The sequence below is a fragment of the Callithrix jacchus genome, chromosome 6 (assembly GCF_049354715.1).
Source record: "Callithrix jacchus isolate 240 chromosome 6, calJac240_pri, whole genome shotgun sequence".
In the NCBI taxonomy this organism is placed as follows: domain Eukaryota; kingdom Metazoa; phylum Chordata; class Mammalia; order Primates; family Cebidae; genus Callithrix; species Callithrix jacchus.
This window is the reverse complement of record NC_133507.1, coordinates 42,327,118-42,349,658: the sequence shown is the minus strand read 5'-3', so window position 1 is coordinate 42,349,658 and position 22,541 is coordinate 42,327,118. Positions and strand designations below refer to the sequence as shown.

The window sequence follows — 22,541 nt, the reverse complement described above, 5'->3', positions numbered from 1 at the left end:
TTCCTTTCTGCTTTTTAGCCCCCAACACTGTTAATGATTTCTTTAGCACCTTCCTCCTTGCTTTCAGCAAATTCATTCCTCTGGGAGAGGCTTAGTTTTGTCTTTCTTTAGGCATTCTTTGTTACCTTCTGGGCTATCTCTGTACAGTTAGTATCCCATCCTCTCATTGTCCATCCATCTTCCTTCAGAGCTCAATTTAGGAATCATAGTCTTTACCTGATTTTGATCACATTTCTGTGCCACAGCCACTTATGCCCACTTGAGTTTTCTCTGTATTATTTTTCGTTACTGTACATTTAGCTTTTCTTCATTCTTAGGTTACTTTATCTTGTCTATTCTTGTTTAACAATATTATAAACGACTCAAGGTCTTATTTGAGAGCCCTCAGGCATTTGTATTTTGTAAATTTTGATTTTATAGTTTTAAAATGGTGGGGCTCTTTGTTATGGAGTACCAATTTTTCTAAATCGATTGTTTGTTTTGAACTGAAGTAGTAAGACTTAGAGCTTGCTGACATAGTCACTTCTTTTTGCAGTTTCCAATGTTGGTCCTAAAAATGAATAATTTGTTTGTTTGTTTCAGACTTTGTTTCAGGAGTACCAAGAGCAGCAAGGACTTTGGGAATGGTAAGAAAGTTAAAGGTATTGTTTTTAAATCTCTAAGTTATCTTATGTTTTACTAAATTTCATATACTTCTGATTTTCCTTCACAGGTTTATATTTATGATGGGAAGAACATGTCCTCCATATACAATTTTACTGGTGAGCAGGTATGTTTTCAAAATATGATCTCCCTCTCCCACTATAAAAGCAATATCTACTTGGAGAAGATTTGGGAAATAAAAGTGTAAAAAATGAACTATAATCTCATCAGATAGATAATCCATCCAATTCTTATCAATTTGGTCAAATTATTATTTCTCTTTTGAGTGTGTGTGCGTGTATATATAAAAACAAAAATTGTTTTACTCTGTATTTTTCATTTTGTCTTGTCTTTTTCATGCAATATTTTATTATTAGAGTTTCCTAATGTCTTAAAACTTTCCTTGGCAGTATCAGAATGGTTTAATGATTCTGTAATATTAAATATGATAGATATAAGATAGGCTTTAAATATTTCATGTTTGTTTTAACCAAAGTAATTTTGATATTTTGGCTTATTTTTGTTTTTGTTTTTCTATTTTGGCTTATTTTTGTCTGCCTTTTTTTTTTTTTTTTTTTTAGGAAAATACAAAATCACATATACACAAAACCACAAAGACTTCTTTTTCTTTATTGGTAACATTAAATTCTCTTTTAAGGATGATCTATGCCTTATAATCTTGTTAGATGCAGTGCAAAGCATGGCACAGATGTGTGTATTACAGCTGTTACAAGCCAACTTCATTTGTACTACATGAAATTAGATATTTCTCAGCTAAAAAATGCTAGCACTTTTAAGTATTAGGCATTCTCTGTGAGTACATGCATTTCATAATATTCTCTATCGTATGTCTCAGAGAATCAAAACATAAGTTGGTCATGATGAAGAAAATATTAAACAGTAGGTAGAGAAAAAATCCTTCTCATAGTTTGCAGATCTGGGATTCAAGACTTTTTGTTCAGTTGAGATTGTTGGGCTTTGGGATAGGATTGATAGAGTGACTGGCTACACTCTTGGTCCCCAGAAACCTCTTCCCATTTGTGTGGCAGTCAGGATTGATGCACAACCTGGGGAGCCCTATAGTTGACAGGCAGTTAGGGTTGCTGCAAGAGTGGTCCCTTTGTTCAGTTGTGACTTCTCCATCTCAAGCAGCTTCTCCTGTCTGGTGACCCATGTATGAGTCTGGATCCTACTGCATGCAGTCAATGATGCTTTATTCCTCCTCCACTGTTAAGAAGGGGTGTGGCATGTTCTCACTTATAAGTGGGTGTTGAATAATGAGAACACATGGACACAGGGAGGGCAACATCACACTCTGCGGCCTGTCGTGGGGGTAGGAGGACTAGGGGAGGGATAGCAGGGGGTAGGAGGATTGCGGAGGGATAACATTAGGAGAAATACATAAAGTCGATGACGGGGGATGGATGCAGCAAACCACCATGGCATGTGTATACATGTGTAACAAACCTGCACGTTCTGCACATGTACCCCAGAACTTAAAGTAAAAAAGGGGAGTGTAACTAGAGAGTGGGAAATATGGCTTTTAGATGAGGACAAACATAGGTTTTTCCATGCTCAGCCTGTTATTACATTGGATAAGGTATTTGCTGCTGAAAATCTGATTCCTTATTTATAAAAATAGGGATGCTGGCAACTTCCTCGTGGGACAGTTGTGAGAATCAAAAGAAAACATTTCAATCATAGTGCCTGGGTCAAAACGTGTCTCAGTAAATGCCATCATTTCTTTATACTTCCAAGCCAAACACCCTAGGTGACTAAGGCCCATGAATATTATTCTGTGACATTCTAGTCAGCACATCAACCTCATACCCCAAACACAGTGTATTCTATTTCATAGGCTCTGTTCTTGTCATTTAATACAGAACACACCTTTCATTTTCCCAATTACACTGTATCAACCCAAAATAGATAATGTAGGAATCTCCCTTATCATTCTCTCTTGATAGCTGAACCAATCAAATTTAAGAAGCGTTGCTAACTTTCCCTTTTGTGTTTGTTGACTCATTTTTCACCTTTCTATATATTTAATCTGTCATCTCTTTTAGTTTTGTTTTGCACTTTGAGCTCTCTTTAGAGCTTTCCTTTTTCACATTTATTTACAGCTAAGCTGCTCTCCCTATGAAAGCCAATGGTCTCCTTTGGTAGGAAGAGGACATTTCTGCTTCCTGTGCATAACAAGCTCACAATAAACCCAAACACATTTGTACTGTGTGTTATTCAAAAGCAAAACTGTGTGTCAAGTAATCTATAGAGATATGAGGCAAAAATAACTCCTTTTCATATCTTTCCAAACAATAATTTTTAAACAGAAGAATTAGTTTCACATAGGGGAGCCAATTATTATATCTTTTTTAATGTGCTTGTATCTGGTATGTTTTGAGAAATAGAAAGGGAGATAATAGGGTAAGCCTGGGAAGGAGAATTGATTGTCCTTGGACTTAAACATCATGTATCAACAACCCTGGAATGACGTACATGTAATATATTGTGTCCATGATCTAGGAAAACAACAAGTCTCATTACCTGATTGTCACTGTGTTGGTAGAATAAACGAAAGATGAGACACTTGGATTGAAGCACTATATGCAGAGAAAAAAAATAACCCTTTCTCTTTGGTACATACATTACAAATGTTAATGGTCTAAACTAATTGGATGAAATATAAACACTTCATCTTTTTATGCAGATGGCCGCATATTTTGGATTTTCTGTAGCTACCACTGACATTAATGGAGACGAGTAAGTTTAAAAAAAAATGTTTCCAGAAAGTTTTCTTCTCATGTTTATGAATACTTTACTCAAATTAAACATATTTTTTCTGTTTCTCTGTTTTTTTTTCTGCTAATCTTTCTGTTTAAGAAAACAATCTGAAGCAACCTTAATTGTGAATACTAGAAAACCTCTGTGTTTGTTCTAATTTTTTCAGTAGCTTTTGCAACATGAACAAATAAAGTTATTTACTTATAAAATAAATAACTTTATTTGTTCATATTGCAAAACCTGCTGAAACAATTCTTAATTCTTTTAACTATGAATAGTTCTTAAAAGAATTAAAGGAAGGTTTGAATTTGGAATAACTGCTCTGGTAATCATTGGGTGTTTCACTGTGAGTGTGAGATGCAGAAAGAGGAAACGTGAATTATAATAAGAAAGAAAATGCCTTCTAAGAGATGAAATTTGATCTTGCTTTGGTGAAAAGATTCTGTTCTTTTAGTTATGCAGACGTGCTTATTGGAGCACCTCTCTTCATGGATCGTGGCTCTGATGGCAAACTCCAAGAGGTGGGGCAGGTCTCAGTTTCTCTACAGAGAACTTCAGGAAACTTCCTGACGACAAAGCTATACGGGTTTGAAGTCTTCGCACGGTTTGGCAGTGCCATAGCTCCTTTGGGAGATCTGGACCAGGATGGCTTCAATGGTAAGATCAAAGTTCATCAGCTGCAGGTCCCTGATTATCTGTGTCCACCTAGGAAAGTCTTGTATCCCCATTGGTAGAAGTCTACAGAAGCAAATCTCTTTCCTGAAAAGGTGGATTGAGTATCAGTGACTAACACATCAAGTTTAAGGGCAGATTGCTATTTTTCTTTAAAAATCAGAGCAAAGATTTCAAAAATTGACTCTCATGAGTTATTACCCACTCAGGTTCAAATTAGAGGGTCAGAATGATTACTTTCTCAAAGGAACCTTCATTGCCCTGGAGCCCACTGCTAGTTGGTGGCTTTATGTTTCTGCATCCTGCTTAGCAGCAGTGCCCTCTTCTGTCCATTTAGCTGCAAGTGTTAAAAATAATAATAATTATTTAAAAAAAAAACCCTTCCAGGCACGTTGTCAAGACAATGCTGACTAATGGGTACCTCAAAGGTATAATTTGGTATTAATATTTTTAAAGCCACAATTTTAATGTAGCTGTCCAAAATGTTCTGAGGGACGTTCTATCTCCCTTCATGGTAGCATATAAAAAGTATAAGCCTGTTCTTTTGTAATAGTACCATTTTAATAGTTATTGATATCTTTCAAAAGCAATGTTGGCTTTTATTGTAGAACTCTTTTCAGAAACATGAAATATGGGTTACAAATTACCAAGATTTTTCTTAAAAAAGAATACTATTAAAAACCTTTCTATAGATCACAGGATAGAGAGTTGAACTAGTTTGTGTAATCAACGATATAGTAAGCTTATGCCCCCTTAAAACTTATAGGAAAGGTATATATTAAGAACAAAACTTCAAAAATACAGATGACTTATTGTATGCCTCAAATAGTAGTGGAAAAGTAAATGCTGTTTGCCCTCAAGGTTTCACACCTGTCTTGCGGGTAGGTGATGTCATTTACTAGGAGTGTCATCTCGAAGATTAACCCTAGATGCTGCTTTTTCTCTTTTTGTCTTTTGTGAGGCACTCCATCACTCAGGATAGAGTGCAACGCTGCAATCACAGGTCACTGTAGCCTTGACTTCCCAGGGTTAAAAGATGCTCCCACTCTTGAGTAGCTGGAACTACAGGCTCCCAGTACCATGCCCAGCTAACTTTTTGGTTTTTAGTAGAGCTGAGGTTTTGCTATGTTGCCCAGGCTGGTCTCTAACTACTAAGCTCAAGTGATCCTCCTGCCTCAGCTGTGCAAAGTGCTGGAATTACAGATGTGAGCCACTGCTCCTGGCTACCCCTAGAAATTTTAGTGTTAGTGAACGTCTACTTAGGGTCGGAACATTTGCTTCCTAAAACAGAGGCTTAAAGATTTTTACTAGTGAGAGAACTTAGCATAAATCAAATGGAGCTATGGTATGAAGTTCACAATAAAATGTGAACAGAACGCTATGGGACACACCAAATCATTACTTAATGGTAGCAAAAGCTACACAGGAAATACAGGGCTAAGTTTGAAGTTCCACCATGAATAAAGTTAATGAATTATTTGCCATGTAGCTGGACCTCTGTCTCCCAGGTTTTCTGGGAAGCCTGGTCATGTTTGCTTTCATCTTGTTTTGATAATATTCCAGTTACTTTAAAGAAAGTTTTCTCATCTCTTCCTGCTTTGTAAGTTTTTGTTAAAATGTGTTATCTGTCAGTACAACAAATATAGGCAACAGTTAAAAATTTTGAAGTTTTAAGTGATTTTACAAAGGAGTTTTACTTTTATAGATAGATACCATAGAGGATGATTATGGCTTTCCAAGCTTTCTCCTTGGGTCTTACTGCACCAAGTAGTAGATCGTGAATGATAACATATTCAGTGAAAAATTATCTGAGCTGTATTTATGTACAGTATTTAATACATATACATAAATATAGTTACATATACATATATATGTGCTATTTATAACTTGGATCTTTTGTTGTTCATACTTGAACACATTAAGTGTCACTGCTCCTGTATTCCTATATTCCTCTCTTCCACCTACCCCCACCCAAGGTATCATCAAGAGGAATAATGAAAACAATAAGGCCAGACTCGGTAGCTGGCGCCTGTAATCCCAGCACTTTGGGAGGCCAAAGTAGGCAGATCACCTGAGGTCAGGAGTTCTAGACCAGCCTGACCAACATGGAGAAACCCCGTCTCTACTAAAAATACAAAAATTAGCTGGGTATGGTGGTGCATGCCTGTAATTCCAGCTACTCCGGAGGCTGAAGCAGGAGAATCGCTTGAACCTGGGAGGTGGAGGTTGCGGTTGCACTCCAGCCTGGGCAACAGGAGTGAAACTCCATCTCAAAAAAATAAATAAATAAACAAAATGAAACAAAAAAGTTGTGTTTCAAAATTTTATGTAGGCCCAAGGTAATTATGGGCAGTTTTTATCAATACTCTTTCAGAAAAAGCAGAGGAAAAAAAAAACAGGAAGGAGCAACTAAAGAGATCAGAGCAAGAAATCAGTTGCGTGAAGATGTAGGACTTTCCAGACTCGACAGATGATAGCTAAGAGAGAAGATGATTAACATGTGTAAAATAATGAAGGGTTTAGAAAAGTTACAGATAAATTTTATTAAGCAGTCACTCAACATTGGAGCCATCTTTTGTTGGGAAATTATATTTTAACAAATTATTTATTTATTTGTTTATTGATCGATTGATTGAGACAGGGTCTTGCCCTGTCACCCAGGCTGGAGTACAGTGGTGTGATCACAGCTCACTTCAGACTCAATCTCCCAGGCTCAAGCATTTCTACCTCACTCTCCCAAGTAGCTTGGACTACTAGTGTGCGCCTCCGTGCCTGGCTGATTTTTGTATTTTTTGTAGTGATGGGGTTTTGCCATGTTTTGAAAGCTGGTCTCAAATTCCTGGGCTTAAGCAATCTGCCCACCTCAGCCTCCAAAAGTGATAAGATTACAAGCATTAGTATTTATTAAAGTTTTTATAAATACTTGATAAACGCATATGTCAGTATAGAAGTTATGCTTATCTTTTAAATCTTAAAGGATAAAAAGAATACTTTTACTTAGGTACTCATCTTTAAGGATAACAAATTCTTAGTTTGTGTTTACTGCAGGCCAGGCATTCTTCTAGGTGCTGAAAATTAGCATAAATCAGAGTCTACTCATGTCTTTAAGAAACTCAGCATCCAATGGGGACAGCTATATGTTTAAAAAAAAAAAAAAGCACTGCAATATGATTATCACAGTGTTTGAGATCCCAGGCTTAATGATCTCATGTAAAGGATGAACAATCAAGGTATCTTCAAGGGAGCCACGAGACAGTGAGGCATAGCTTATTAAGGAGCTCTGCGACAGCTCATGTACATTAAGGAATTGAGGCAGTTTGTTACGGCTGGTACATAGGGTATGTGATAGGAAAGGTACGACATGTCCTTGCTCTCATGAAGCATATGTTCTATATTCTTATTCTGTGGCTACATAGAATAAATAAACAATGGGGGAATCCAGATAGTGATAAAGATGGTGGATTTTAAAGGCAAGGTGTGTGATAGAGAGTATCGGGATACAGAGAGTAATAGAGAAAGTAGGGGATTGAGAAGGAAGGCACCCTGCTGCATTGGGTGGCCAGGGAAGACCTTGCTGACAGAATGACATCTGATCTAATGACAGAATGACATCTGATAGATCATTTGGACAAATAGAAGGAATAGAGTTTTAAAAGCTCTGGAGCAAAAGCTCTTAAGGCAGAGAGAACAGCAAATATAAGCCCAGAGTTGGCAGCTAGCTTGGTGTGTTTAAGAAACAGAAAAGAAAGTCCAGGATTGCTGGAAAGACTGGATACGGGTAAAAAAACTGGATGGTGGTGGGGGTGGTGCATGGGGGCGGGGATAGGGAGAGGAATGAGATTTGCAGAGTAAACAATGGACAACCAGGTAGGGTTTAGAACTTACTCTAAATGCTTTGGGAACTAGTTGGAGGATTTTATGAAGGGGGTGGGTGTGACATGATATGGTGAATGTTTGGCCCTTTGGAAGAGAAAGTTTTAGGGGCAAGAGTAGAAGTGGAAACCCACTTAAAAGGCTGCTTAAGCGCAGAACATGGCAATGACTTGCTTAGGGTGGTCGCAGCAGCAGCAGAGAGAGAAGGGGGCAGATTGGTAATATAGTTTAGAGGTAGAAAAGATCATTTGGTGTTTGAAGTTTTTTTAAAAAAATTTAAAAAAAAAAGAATAATGGCTAAAACTGAATATAGAAAGTTGGCGAAAGAGAATGGAAAAAAACTCTTAAAAGCTTAAATAAAATATCATGAAAATTAAAAAAAAAAAAAAGAATTTAAGACGTTTTCATTTATCTTATTTCGGTGTTAAGTTGAGCAAGATCAAGATGAAGTCACAACTTTCAAATTTCTGAGCAGATTGGCTTCTATTAAGACAAACAATACCATCCACAAATCAACTAGAATTTTGAGAGTGAAAATAAACTTTAGATGAATCTTTTGATGTGTCTTCCATCCATCCCCTACACCCTAGTTTTAAAGAGGAAACATTTGTAGTCCAGAAGTTTAAGTGATTTGTTTAAGGTCAGAGCCAGATTATCTGTCTCTTAATTAATAATGTCCTTTCTGTGCAGTTTTACTTGAGTTTCCTTGAATTAGATTATTGCTGTGGATAAAGAATACCCTACTGAACTTTGAATTAATGTTTATCATGATAAATGGGTTCAATAAATATTAAGATCTGTAAAAATAATTGTAAGTACTGAAACTTTCTTCTCTTCATTCTTGCCCTCTTCCCCCTTCTCTCGTTCCTTCCTCATTCTTCCCTTTCTTCTTTTTACTACTGTCATTCTCCTTCTCCGTCTTCTTTTTTATTCCCCCACAGATATTGCAATTGCTGCTCCGTATGGGGGTGAAGATAAAAAAGGAATTGTTTATATCTTCAATGGAAGATCAACGGGCTTGAACACAGTCCCATCTCAAATCCTGGAAGGGCAGTGGGCTGCTCGAAGCATGCCACCAAGCTTTGGCTATGCGATGAAAGGAGCCACAGATATAGACAAAAATGGATATCCAGGTGCTTTTTTATCAATACCTAGAGCCCTTAGATTTTTTCAGTCCTAGTAGCAAAAAGTATTAGTTACTGTTCTTGATTTATATTATAAATTATTGCAATTCAGTATTTCACGTGTTGATTAAACTTCTAAAATATTCAGGGCATCATTCCCATAACTGAAGGGGATATGCAGAAAAGTCAGCTCTCTTTCCTGAGAGTGTACAGTACACTCTGAGTTTCTCCTGAAGTCTTTAATGAAATGTCAGATAAGAATATTACTAAAGCTATAAACAAAAATTAAATGCTCATTCTAAGCTGTTTTAATGTTAGCTATCTTTTTCATTATTTGTTTTAAATTACATAGAGTTTATGGACTTGACTAAAAGTTGTGTGTGTGTGTGTGTGTGTTTTTTAAAGACAAGGTATGACTCTTTTGCCCAGCCTGGAGGGCAGTGGCACCATCTTGGCTCATTGCAGCCTCCACCTCCTGGGCTCAAGCCATCCTCCTACCTCAGCCTCCTGAGTAGCTAGGACTACAGGCATGCACCACCGTGCCTGGCTAATTTTTTGTATATTTTGTAAAGAGTGGTTTTTGCCGTGGCGCCCAGGCTGGTCTCAAACTCATGAGTTCAAGCAACCCACCTGCCGTGGCCTCCCAAAGTACTGGGAATAAAGGCATGAGCCACTGCACCTGGCCTTCATTAAGTATATTATTTTATTTAATTCTCCCATTGATATATGAGTTAATATAAGCTCATTTTTATAGCTCATTATTATACCATTTCTGAATGTGAAAAGAGACTGAGAATGGCAATTTGCCTAAGGTTGCCCACTGAATGGGTCCAATAGAGCAAGCAAGATCTTTTTCTGGTTTTTATACACTTTGGAATATTATAAATGGATCTAGAATCAAAATAGGTCTTTTCTTTAAATAAAATACAGTGTAGAAAATTTAGATGACCTTTGTTGTTGAAATAATATGAGCTCAATATACAACTATGTTGATGTGTTTCCAGAAATAAGACATGAAATTGATTCTCATAAATTAGTGTTAAAGAGTTTTTTGTTGGGCCGGGCACGGTGGCTCACGCCTGTAATCCCAGCACTTTGGGAGGCCAAGGCGGGTGGATCATGAGGTCAAGAGATCAAGACTATGCTGGTCAACATGGTGAAACCCTGTCTCTACTAAAAATACAAAAAATTAGCTGGGCATGGTGGCATATGCCTGTAATCCCAGCTACTCAGGAGGCTGAGGCAGGAGAATTGCCTGAACCCAGGAGGCGGAGGTTGCGGTGAGCCGAGATTGCACCATTGCACTCCAGCCTGGGTAACAAGAGCGAGACTCTGTCTCAAAAAAAAAAAAAAAAGAGTTTTTTGTTATAAATTCAGTGTATTTATTATAGAACTTTTAGAAAATACATCAAAGCATATCTTTTCAGTTTCTTTCTATGCAGTTACACATTTTTTTAAAAAAGGAATCATACTTTTACATGCTGTTCATAGTGTGTTTTACTCAAAGTTTCAGAAACATTTCTTCATTATTTTTCTAAAACAGATTTTGTGTTTCCTTTTATAACAAATGGCTGTATGATATTTTATTTGCCTTATTTTGTGGTATTTTTATATTTTTGTATAGTTCTTGTGCATATCTCTGGTTACGTCATTAGGACAAAATTCAAGAATTGCTGTGTCAAGGGGGTGCACTTTTTTTTAAGGTTGTTGATATACCTGATCAAGTTACCATACCACTCCCTCCACAAGAATCTTATTGTCAACATTTTAAAGCACCCACCAGCAATAAATTAGTCATTCCCCACACTTGTGCCTCTTTTATAATAATTTTTAACAGTATAACAGGTGGACAGTATGTTTTAACTAACAGTTTGTAATTCTAGAAATAAGGCATGAGGTTGATTCTTAACTATACATAGATTATTTGTAAAAATAAGCATTTTCTTGTGTGTGTGTGTGTGTGTAGTGTGAATTTCCTTTTTGTGTCTTTTTGTCTTTTCTACTAGGATGGTATTTCTCTTTTCTTTCATTCATTCATTTTTTTTTTAACTTTCACAATGCCTTAAATGTTGAGAATATTAACTTTTTAATTCTTGTACATATTTCCTAGTTTGTCACATTTGCATTTTGGGCATCAGGTTACCAACTTTTATGTAATCAAATCTGTTTTTATGTTTTCTCATATGCTTTTCTGTTTAGAAAGGACTTCCTCAAATTTAACTTGAGTATAATGTGAGATAGAGCTCTCATTTGACTTTTTCTGAATCGTGAACCAGTTGAACCAGTGGCGTATGAAAACTAATGCGCTTCATTCTTGCTGATTTGAATGCTATCATATTTTATACAAACACACACACATATATATAGGAAATAGAAAAGAAATTTTATAATAAGATTGTAAAATCCACAGTGATCTATAAGGCTTTTTCCTTTGTTAGTGTGGATGTTTGGCAGGTGTATACTTATCATTGCTACTTTTTACTAAATATTTATTTAAAAGATTTAGATCCACCTAGATGAAAGCCTAGTTTATGATAAGGCTTTCCCACTGATGGTAGTTTGTTTACATTTTCATATATTTTAGACTTTTATATGATATCTTACAACCATCTCTTAATGAATAGTTTTGAGACTATGTTCAAGTATTTTTATGTTCATTGAAAATTTCATAGAATGATATATACATTTTAAAAACCATTATCATTATTAACATATTTTTCCACTCTTTCTTAAGACTTAATTGTAGGAGCGTTTGGTGTAGATCGAGCTATCTTATACAGGTGAGCATTTTCTGTATCCTGTAATATAGGAATATTCTGAATTGTTTGAACGTTTTTTAGTTAAGTGTCAGTGTTTGAATTTTAGTTTTTTTTTTGAAATAATGATGAAATTTGTTCTTTACATTCATGATTTGCTGCAGGCAAATAGTATTATTTTTATTGTTACATAATAATTGTACATTTGAGGTACATTTGATATTTTGATACATTCATACAATGTAATGATCAAATCAGAATAATTAGGGTATTCATCATCTTGAACATTTACAATTTATTTGTGTTAATAACATTCAGAAGCCTCTCTTCTAGCCTCTCCTCTAGCTCTTTTTGTTTTGTTTTGTCTTGTTTTGTTTTGAAGACAGAGTTTCAGTGCAATGGAAGCATCTCAACTCACTGGAACCTCCACTGCCTGGGTTCAAGCAATTCTTTTTTTTTTTTTTTTTTTTGAGACGGAGTTTCGCTCTTGTTACCCAGGCTGGAGTGCAAGCACAATCTCGGCCCACCGCAACCTCCGCCTCCTGGGTTCAGGCCATTCTCCTGCCTCAGCCTCCTGAGTAGCTGGGATTACAGGCACATGCCACCACACCAGCTAATTTTTGTATTTTTAATAGAGACAGGGTTTCACCATATTGATCAAGCTGGTCCTGAACTCCTGGCCTGATATGATTCACCCACCTCAGCCTCCCAAAGTGCTGGGATTACAGGCATGAGCCACTGTGCCCAGCCAGCTATTTTGAAACGTACAATAAATTATTGTTAATTGTACTCATTTTATTGTACTATACTAGAATTTCTAACTTTTTTTTGTCACACAGTCTGGAGTACAGTGGCACAGTCTTGGCTCACTGCCACTTCTGCCTCCTAGTTCCAAGTGATTCTCATGCCTCACCCTTTGTAGTATGCTGGGACTACAGGCATGCACAACCACACCTGACTAGTTTTATGTATTTTTGGTAGAGACAGGGTCTTGCCATTTTGTCTGGGCTGGTCTTAAACTCCTGGCTCAAGTGATCCACCCACCTCAGCCTTCCAAAGTGCTGGGATTATAGGTGTGAGCCACTGTACCTAGCCGGTCTTTGTCTTTTTAATTATGTTCAAAGGTATTCTCCTGTAGTTTTAATCTCTCTAAAATTATATGGGTTTCCATTTTCCTCTGAGAGGCGGGAAATTAACTTTGTGCTTGTGCCTTGGTATTCTCTGACCACAAGGGCAGTATGTAATGAAACCCAAAATAAATATTTTTATTAGAGCAATATGCGTGAATTCATATATTTCTATTTCCCAATTTCTTATATATCTCCAGTTATTCTCTGTATTTCATCAATTTCTCGTGAATTAGAATATCAGTTGCATCCCAAGTAGTTAAGATGTTCACATCTCTGTGGTCTGAGTTTATACATGGTAGGAACACTAACATTAGTGCTGTGTAAGAGTTTGTGACGGGTCAACTTAATTGTAACTATACAATTCTTAACAGACTTCAGAGATTTATTATTTTGAGACAGGCACATTGATTGACTTGAGCCTGCTGTATTTTTGTATACAATTTAAACCTGTGTGTCTAAACTCAGGAAAACTGTATTTATTTTACTATTTTTAGTTTTTAAAATTGCTGTTAATGACATAATGCCTGTGGTAAAAATGCAAACAGTACATGAAGAGTATACAATAAAAGTGTTTTCCCTCACACCAGCTAATAATTTATTTGTTTCTTCTATTAGAAATATTCTATACATTAAAAATCATATTATGTATATATGTACATATATCAGTAGGCATCCTTTGTACATTTGGGTTTTTTTTCTCTCCCGCTAAAACTATGCATTGGTTATGTCTTATTGATCATCCCACATCAGCACAGCTGGACTTCATGGCACTCATTTTCTCCATTGCAGTGCAGTGAATTCGGTAGATATCTCATAACTTACTTAGTATACTTTAATGACTGAATTTTCTGCTTTAGTGACTGAATTCATGTAGGCCAGCCATTGTCCCTCTTTGCCTGGAACTGAGCGATTTCTCAGGATGTTGGAGTTTCTGTGCTAAAATCAGGACAGTTCTGGGCAACTAACACAGTTGATGACCTACATTTATGTTGTTTCTGTTCCTTTTACCATTACAAACAATGCTTTTTGTAGACATTGCACTATATATGTAGTGAGTATGAACCACAAATATTTAGATCAACCAAACTTTTTAAATAACTTTTTTTTTCATCTTCTTTTTTTCCCCTCTAGGGCCAGACCAGTTATTACTGTAAATGCTGGCCTTGAAGTGTACCCTAGTATTTTAAATCAAGAAAATAAAACCTGCCCACTGCCTGGGACAGCTCTCAAAGTTTCCTGGTAAGGATATTTGTTTAATAATAGTTATTGCGATTATTGTTCAGGCATTGTAAGAGCAATTGAAAATGAAGGTGGTAGGGCTGAAATATTGCTAACACAGTTTCCATGAGTATACTGTTTTTTCTTTTCTTTTTTATTTGAGGCCAGTTCTCACTCTGTTGCCCAGGCTGGAGTGCGGTGGCACAACCTCGTCTCACTGTAGCCTCAGCCTTCCAGGCTTAAGTGATCCTTCCACCTTGGCCTCTCTAGTAGCTAGGACTACAGATGCATTCCACCATACCTACCTAATTTTTGAAATTTTTTGTAGCGATGGGATCTCCCTATATTGCTCAGGCTAGTCTCGAAGACTGCTGTGCTCAAGCAGTCATCCTGCCTCAGACTCCCAAAGTGCTAGGGTTACAAGTATGCGTGACCGACTTTGGCCTTATACTCTATTTTCATGTTATAAATTGGATTATTAGAAACAGTGCTTCAAAAAAGATATCTAAAGGCTATAAAGATGCTCTATAAATTAGTATGAAATTAATTTTTAAAGAGTTATGCATGATCAATGAATATTTTCAAAAAAAAAAAGCTAATAAGATCTTAGTTCATTTATATGTAATTCTAAACAGCCCCATGAACATTTACATTTTTAAAGACATCTTATTTTCAGATTTAATATCTGTGAATAGCTGTATGAAAAAAATTATTTTGCTCTAATATATTAATTTTCTGCTTAGTCCTTTACTAGTTTCCAAAGAAAAATATAATATTTTTATAAGTTAAATGTCTGAATTCTTTTCTACTCCATTCTTTCTCTCATCTTTGTCATTTGTTTTCTACTTTAATAATTTTTTGCTCTATTTTCATTATAGATATTCTTTAAATTGTCTCACGCTTTACTTCACAGTATTTAAAAGCAAAATGTAGAAACCAGTATCTTTCTCATACATATCAATATAAATATAAAACTAATGAAAAATCTTGACCCATGTACTACTAAAATCACCATGAGTAGCCATTCATGAGTTCACACTTTTGGAAACACTGTTCATGTTCCTTACTAATAAAGAAAAATTGCAGAGAAAAAGAAAATGATTGGTACCTAGAAAAGTTTTACTTTGAAAGAGCAAATTAAAGATATTTTTTAATATTTTTGAATTATTGTTATGTTATTAAAATTTTGAAATTATCATTTCTTTAATTGGATTACATTAAAAATTCAGTAATATTTGGTCTTCATTTTTATTGATTGACAGTGAAGTTGTTTTCAAGATTTTGCTATTACTTCTACTCCTTTTCTACCCTGCATGCCTCTGTGAAGTTGCCATTAATTTGCTTATAACTATGCTAGTAATTCAAAGGCCTCAAATGCACTAACTAGAGCTGTAACTTTCATATGATTTTTGACTATGGCACATAGTAAGATATACATTTTGCAGTATAACCCAGTAGACACATGTAAGTAATTAAATTGTTTCAGAAAATCATACTTACCTTTGCTACCTTAGTCACTTTAAAACATTTTTTCTTAAGATGCTGAACACAACCCATTAAATTGATTTCAAAACCTGCTAATAAATTGTGAAAAACACTACTCTAAAGGAGGTTGCTAATTAAAGGAAGCTATGGTAGGTTCATTTGTCAATGAAACAGATTTTAAATCTGAACTGTCATTTTCCTCATTTAGATTTATCAGCAGGTTCTATAAGTTGAGAGGAAGTTAGGAAGTTCTTTTTCTTTTTCTCATCAAGGTACCATGAAAGGAAATGTGCTTAAATTATTGAAGGATGAGTTAGGTTAGTAGGTTAGTATGTATAGTTTCCTGTTTTTGTAATTAATTTTAATTAAGACATGAAGAAAGATTTAGGCTTTACAATATAAATTATTAGAAATATGAGATATGTATGATAATAAAGAAATATGTCTAAACCGGATTATAGGATTTATGTATGTTTTCTTTTTCCACAGTTTTAATGTTAGGTTCTGCTTAAAGGCAGATGGCAAAGGAGCACTTCCCAGGAAACTTAGTAAGTATTCGATGAAAAATCAAATTACTTTAATGGTACTACATACACAGCACTTAAAAAGTATTTTAGGATATTCCAATAGTTACTCGAATTGTTACTCTAATTTTTTATTTGAATACTTATGCTTAAAGACATTCAAGATTTCAGCATAATTGTAATATTTGGTAATTCTTAAGCTAATTCAAAATAATACACTTATTTATGGACATTATAAGCTAAAGAGTCCACAGAATGGTAAACATATGACCTTTAGAAGGTTAAGCAGTTACAAATATGAGATAGTGAACTGTGTTGGAAATATGAATATTATTGTTTACAAATAGATGATCTGTTGAGAAGTCTGTATTTTATGTCTTGGGGCTGCCCCCAGCAATCTCAGGAGTAGAGGTGGTTTAGAAATAGTGAGAATGAGGAGAAAAAGTTTTGGTCAAGCAATTTAATTCACACAGCAAACGCTACCCTTCTTTTCCTAAAATGATTGATGTGGTCCTTAGAGCAAGATAGGAGTGTTAAATAATTATTGTCAAGGCTTGTCAGTATGTTAATGACGAGTGGTAAGGAATAATAACAAAGCAGAGAAGAAACTGAAACTGTTGGGTGTGTGTTTGTGCGTGAAAGCTTACATAGGGCCACCAAGCAAGGTCTCCCTGGAAGACAACTTTTCAGTATAGACCTGAAGGGAATGAGATAGCTATGGGATATGTGGAGGAGTGTTTCACACAGAGGAACTGGCAGTTTCAACAGGCCTGAAGCAGGAAATGTGCTCAGTGTTTGAGAAACAGCATAGAGATCAATGACTGAGTAGAACAGAACATGAAGCAAAATAACCCTGGGTTTTCACCCAAATTTGAAATAAAGATCAATGTTTAGAGAAGCTTGCAGTGCGACTTGTGGTTTTAAAGATTTGCACTCTCTTAAGAAACTACTTAAATAACTCAGTCTTACAAGGCAGTAATCCTATTTGCTACATGTTTGTTTTAAAATAATTCTTGATGTACTTAACTCTGTTTGATCACTTGCTTTCTGAAGGCATATTCATCTGACACTTTGATATGAGAGCTTCACTGGAAGCAGGAGTTTCAAGTGGGGCGAACTGTTCATCATAGTGTTTAATATGATTGCATGAGTACATATTAGCAAATACTTCTTAATGAAAATAAGCAAGACTCTTGCTACTTGAATTCATGGTAGAAGTCTTAATTCACGTTTCATCCTTTGAATTTCCTCCTCGCAGCTTAAAAGATAACATTTCTCCTGTCTGATCATTGGTTTACTACTATCATATTTTAGAATTATTTATGACATTACTTTGGGGAAAGTTGGATTAATTAATTACTATTAAATATTTTTTCAGAATTAATATGTTGTCTTATTACAATGTACTGACATTTTAATTAGAAGCAATTTACTTCTTAAGGAATAAAGATCTCTGTTGACGTGAAAACTCTAGATATCTAGAATAGATAGGTGTCCATAAAGATTATGTTGGTTATAAATCCTTTGGTTTACATAGACTTCCAGGTGGAACTTCTTCTGGATAAACTCAAGCAAAAGGGAGCAATTCGACGCGCACTGTTTCTCCACAGCAGGTCCCCAAGTCACTCGAAGAACATGACTATTTCAAGGGGGGGACTGATGCAGTGTGAGGAATTGATCGCATATCTGCGAGTAAGAGATAACTTTTCTACTACATTGTTGTTCCTTTTTAGTCATTAGTTTTTCTTTTTCATCTAAATGATTTTCACTTTCTGTAAATTAGTGTTCGATCAAAAGGAGAAACAGAAAATACACAAAGGAAATTTAGCTTTGTAAAGTGTCAAACCTGAATGGTGGACTTCTACTTCTGACAGATTGGATATTCCAAATGGCCTTTCTACAACAATACTACTGAACAAATTACGATAAATGTATTTCTTAAATGCAACTGGACTCTCAAGAAAGTACAATAAATCTCAAGAGTCCAAAAAAATTAGCAATCAGCCAGGCACAGTGGCTCACGCCTGTAATCCCAGCACTTTGGGAGGTCAAGGCGGGCAGATCATGAGATCAGGGGTTCAAGACCAGCCTAGCCATCATGGTGAAACCCTGTCACTAGTACAAATAAAAAAATTAGTTGGGTGTGGTAGCAGTTGCCAGTTATTCCAGCTACTCGAGAGGCTGAGGCAGGAGAATCACGTGAACCTGGGAGGTGGAGGTGCAGTGAGCCGAGATTGTGCCACTGCACGCCAACCTAAGTGACAGAGGGAGACCCCGACTAAAAAAAAAATGTAATTAATTAATTAACTAATTAATTAATTTTAAAAAATAAAATAAGCATTCAACTAAAAAACTCCAGTGGCAAAAATCTGAATTGTGAGTTATAAGCAAATCTGTGAGCTAGAGTTGCTGGCAAGGATGCAGCCTGGGGAGAGGGTGGGTGGTAATTGTATAGGAATTCAGACAGTTGTGTATTGCTAAGTGTTCTGAAGACAGGGGTTTATCCTGATTCCAGCAAGAGCCAAATGTAAAATCTTGCTGAAGAGGAGCAATCCAATATGGGCCCCAGGATTTCCACAGGTTAAGTTTGACCAACTATGAATTTACTAAACACACACACACACACACACACACAAAGAAGCCACTATAAGAAGCAAAAGATTTTAGACCTGCAAAGGCTAGTTACAGAGTACAAATTTGTATAAAATGTTTAAGGAAATAAAGAGGCAGAGCACAGTAGCTTAAGCTTATAATCTCAGCACTTTGGGAGGCCAAAGCAGGAGAATCTCTTGAGGCCAAGTTTGAGATCAGCCTGGGCAACATAATGAGACTCTATTTTTTTTTAGAGGAAAAAACAAAGCAAGACAAACATATCTGTAAACATTCAGACAACAACATGATTAATAAACTTGATTTAACAGGCCTGTATAGAACCTATACCCAGCAATAAAGAATATGAAAAGTGACCATGCGTAAGCCATATAGGAAGTATAAACAAATTTTTGAAACTGATATTACAGAATACATGCTATCACAGTGGAGTTGATAGAAATCCATAACAAAAGGATCAGCTAGGAATTGGAAAGTGTGATTTTAAGTAACTTGTGGGTCAAAAACAAGATCATAATGGAAATTTACTTGCAACTGAATCATAGTAAAAATACAACATAGCAAAATGTATAGGCTATCACAACAGTAGAATGTAAAGATAAATGTATAGCCTTAAATGTTATTTAATTTTAATGAAAGATAAGAATAAGTGAAGATAAGAAAACACTACAAAATTAAGAATTGAAAAGGGACATTACAGATAAGGGAGGAATTGACAGAATATTAAGAATGAACTTGAGCCAGCACATAAAAAACTTTTAGACAAAACATGGAAATTCTTAGAAAAACAATACAACTCCCATAAGAAGAAATAGAAAACCTGAATAATCCCCTAAACACTTGACAAATAGAATTGACAGTTAATCTGTACAAAAAGACAAAGCCCAGATTTTTTTATAAGCAATATCTATCAAACATTCAAGAACAAGACATCTCAATTTTAAATAAACTCTTTGAAAGAATAGAAAAACAAAATATTTCAATGTCAATCTGTGAAACTAGTGTAATTGGTTCCTGGACTGGTTGAGAATATTACCAGAAGGGAGAATTTCATTCCAGTCTTACAATAGATATAAAATTATTAAGCCATTATAAGCAAATAAATCTTAACAGTTTGTGAAAAAAGATACATAGACCAAGTTGGATGTATCCTAGAGTGGGTTAACATTAAGTCTAAAAATGTAATTTACCACATGAATAGATTAAAGAGGAAACATGACTGTCTTATTTAGGTATGAAAAAGGGTTTGGATGAAATTTTTTTAAAACTTCATGATTTAAGAAACAAGACAAATACATCATGTTATGACTATGAAGAAATATAATCTTACATTTAAACAAAGTCCGCCAATACCTATTAATTGGTCAAGATGTGAATTAAGAATTGTTATACATTGCTGATGGCAGTGTGAATTGTTGTGAAGACTTTGGAAAATAATGTGGTACTACAGAGCTGGCAAATATACTTGTCACTATGTATAAGAATAATCACAGCCGTTTCTGTAATAGCAAAAATAAAGCCCATAAACAATCAAAATTGCCTTCAACAGAATGGATAAATGAATTGTAGTATATTTATATCATGAAATAGTACTCAACGGTACAGAATTAACATAGGCTACATGCAATAGCATGAATGGATCTTAACAAGAGTGTAGGACAGAAAGTAAGTCGCAGAAGACTACATGTGATCCTATTGAGAAGGAAGGCAAAAGGATGAAGAAAAAGTAGTATTTGGGTAGCTTAAGCCCTTTCAATGTTCTTATGATGTGTGTGTGTTTGAGTGCTCCCAACATTAACATGTCTCATGTACTTTTGTGTGAATCAAATAGTACATTGTAAAAAATTGACTAAAGGTTCTTACTTCATAAGAATAATCTTCTTTTGGGTAGCCTATTTCTACATAAGTATAATTTTCCAGAGAATTTTGTTAGAATTAAAGGTTCAGGGATGAATACAGCTGGCTTTGTAATGTACACTTATGGATTTCTCCAGATAATTTAGGTTAATGTTATCATTAATTCAAAGCTTTTCCATTTCTAGGATGAATCTGAATTTAGAGACAAACTCACTCCAATTACTATTTTTATGGAATATCGGTTGGATTATAGAACAGCTGCTGATACAACAGGCTTGCAACCCATTCTTAACCAATTCACACCTGCCAACATTAGTCGACAGGTACTGTACTCCATTTGCCACTAATGTGATATTTTGTTATTTTTAAAAAAGATCTTAACAATTCATATTTTTAAATATTAGAGGAGATTTATTTTATCATGTTGACGGATGTTTAGTCAAAGTCAGAAGGTTAGGAATCTAAATTTTCTTTTTCTTTTTGCTTTTTATTATTTTGGGAATCTGAATTTTCAAGTCAGATATTTAAAGCCACTCAACATGGAGATATACAGAGAAAGATAGGATCATATTTCAAACATGAAATAGGAACATAATAAAAGAGAACAGTAAAGTGCCAGTTTGTTTAAATAGTATTTTAGTATTTTGCTAAAGATACTTGATGTCTATGTTATCTTTGATAGATATTTTAATTTTAAAAAGTACATATGTAGTAAATAAATAATTCTTTTCAGAAAACCAAGAAAAGCAACAAAATTTGATAGATGGTATTCTAATTTTAGAAAATCATATCTATAATGTGTTTACATGTTAATTCTAGTTACTGTTTCTCCTTTTTAAATTACATGTTCATGTTTTTACATTACTATCTCTTCTTCCATAGATCTCTTTGCCCTAAATTTAGGTTGTCCTTTTTTTTTTTTGTCCTTCTAAGATCCCATAAGCTGTTTTTTTGATTTGTTTTCTGTTTTTGTAATTTGATAGTATAACATATGACAGTAGCAAAAGGCAAATTAAAATATTTTTTAAGTCATTTCTAATTTTTATATATTGATAATTTCATATTTCATTTTGTACGTAGTATATGTGCCATTTTCTAGTATTCATAATATAGAACTTATAACCATACTTCTGTGTTTATATTCTTTTTATTTTTTATTAATGAATGTACAGTATTGTGTTGATTAATAATTTAATAATGACCATCTGAGCTTCTTAATGTCTGTCATTCAGTATTATACTTTCTTTGAAAGTTAATTGTTACTTGTCTCTTTATATGATGTACTTTCATATATGGGTTATGGTTATTTTCTATTTATAGTTTTAGAATTTTTGATAAATCTTTTATTATTATTGTTATCACTACCTTTGATTAATTTTTCAAACTTCCAAACCAATCTCTTTAATGCCACTACCCTCTTAAAACCAGCTAATCAAGTAGGCTCTTTTGAAACCCCTTGGAGGGCCAAAATAACTGCAGTAATATTTGACTTCCTTTTCTTCCCCCTCATTCTTCATTGTTTGAAATATTTTTTTTTGTCTCCTCTGTGTCCTACATTGTTCCGTCAGTGTGACATTATTAATATTTAGGTATATTTCTTTCTGCATTCTTAGCTTTGTTATTCACTCTTGTTTCTATGTTAATTACTTTTCCACCATTATCATAACTTCCTTTTCTCTAAATGGATCCTTCTTTTCATTGGTTATATTATAAACTCTTCTATATACCCTCTTTTTGCTGTCAAATAGAAATATAAAATTTTAATTGTAATTTTAAATTTGTAATTTGTAATTTGCTGGTTAGCAGCATTTTTTTTTAAAGATAGTAAATGTATAGGTGAAATTAATCTTAAAATTATATTATTTACTA

General features: G+C 34.7%; 1 protein-coding gene across 2 annotated transcripts in view; it reads left to right on the top strand.

The window, feature by feature from the left end:
* Positions 1–22,541, top strand: part of ITGAV (integrin subunit alpha V) — a 90,881-nt gene that overhangs the window by 48,167 nt on the left and 20,173 nt on the right. For both annotated transcript variants that reach the window (XM_078327191.1, XM_003733200.4), the window contains 10 exons: positions 583–626; positions 713–769; positions 3,350–3,402; positions 3,878–4,080; positions 8,910–9,101; positions 11,827–11,872; positions 14,110–14,217; positions 16,171–16,229; positions 17,743–17,897; positions 20,858–20,995. In XM_078327191.1, coding sequence (XP_078183317.1) covers positions 583–626; positions 713–769; positions 3,350–3,402; positions 3,878–4,080; positions 8,910–9,101; positions 11,827–11,872; positions 14,110–14,217; positions 16,171–16,229; positions 17,743–17,897; positions 20,858–20,995 — 1,055 coding nt within the window. The remainder of the gene's footprint in view (positions 1–582; positions 627–712; positions 770–3,349; positions 3,403–3,877; positions 4,081–8,909; positions 9,102–11,826; positions 11,873–14,109; positions 14,218–16,170; positions 16,230–17,742; positions 17,898–20,857; positions 20,996–22,541) is intronic.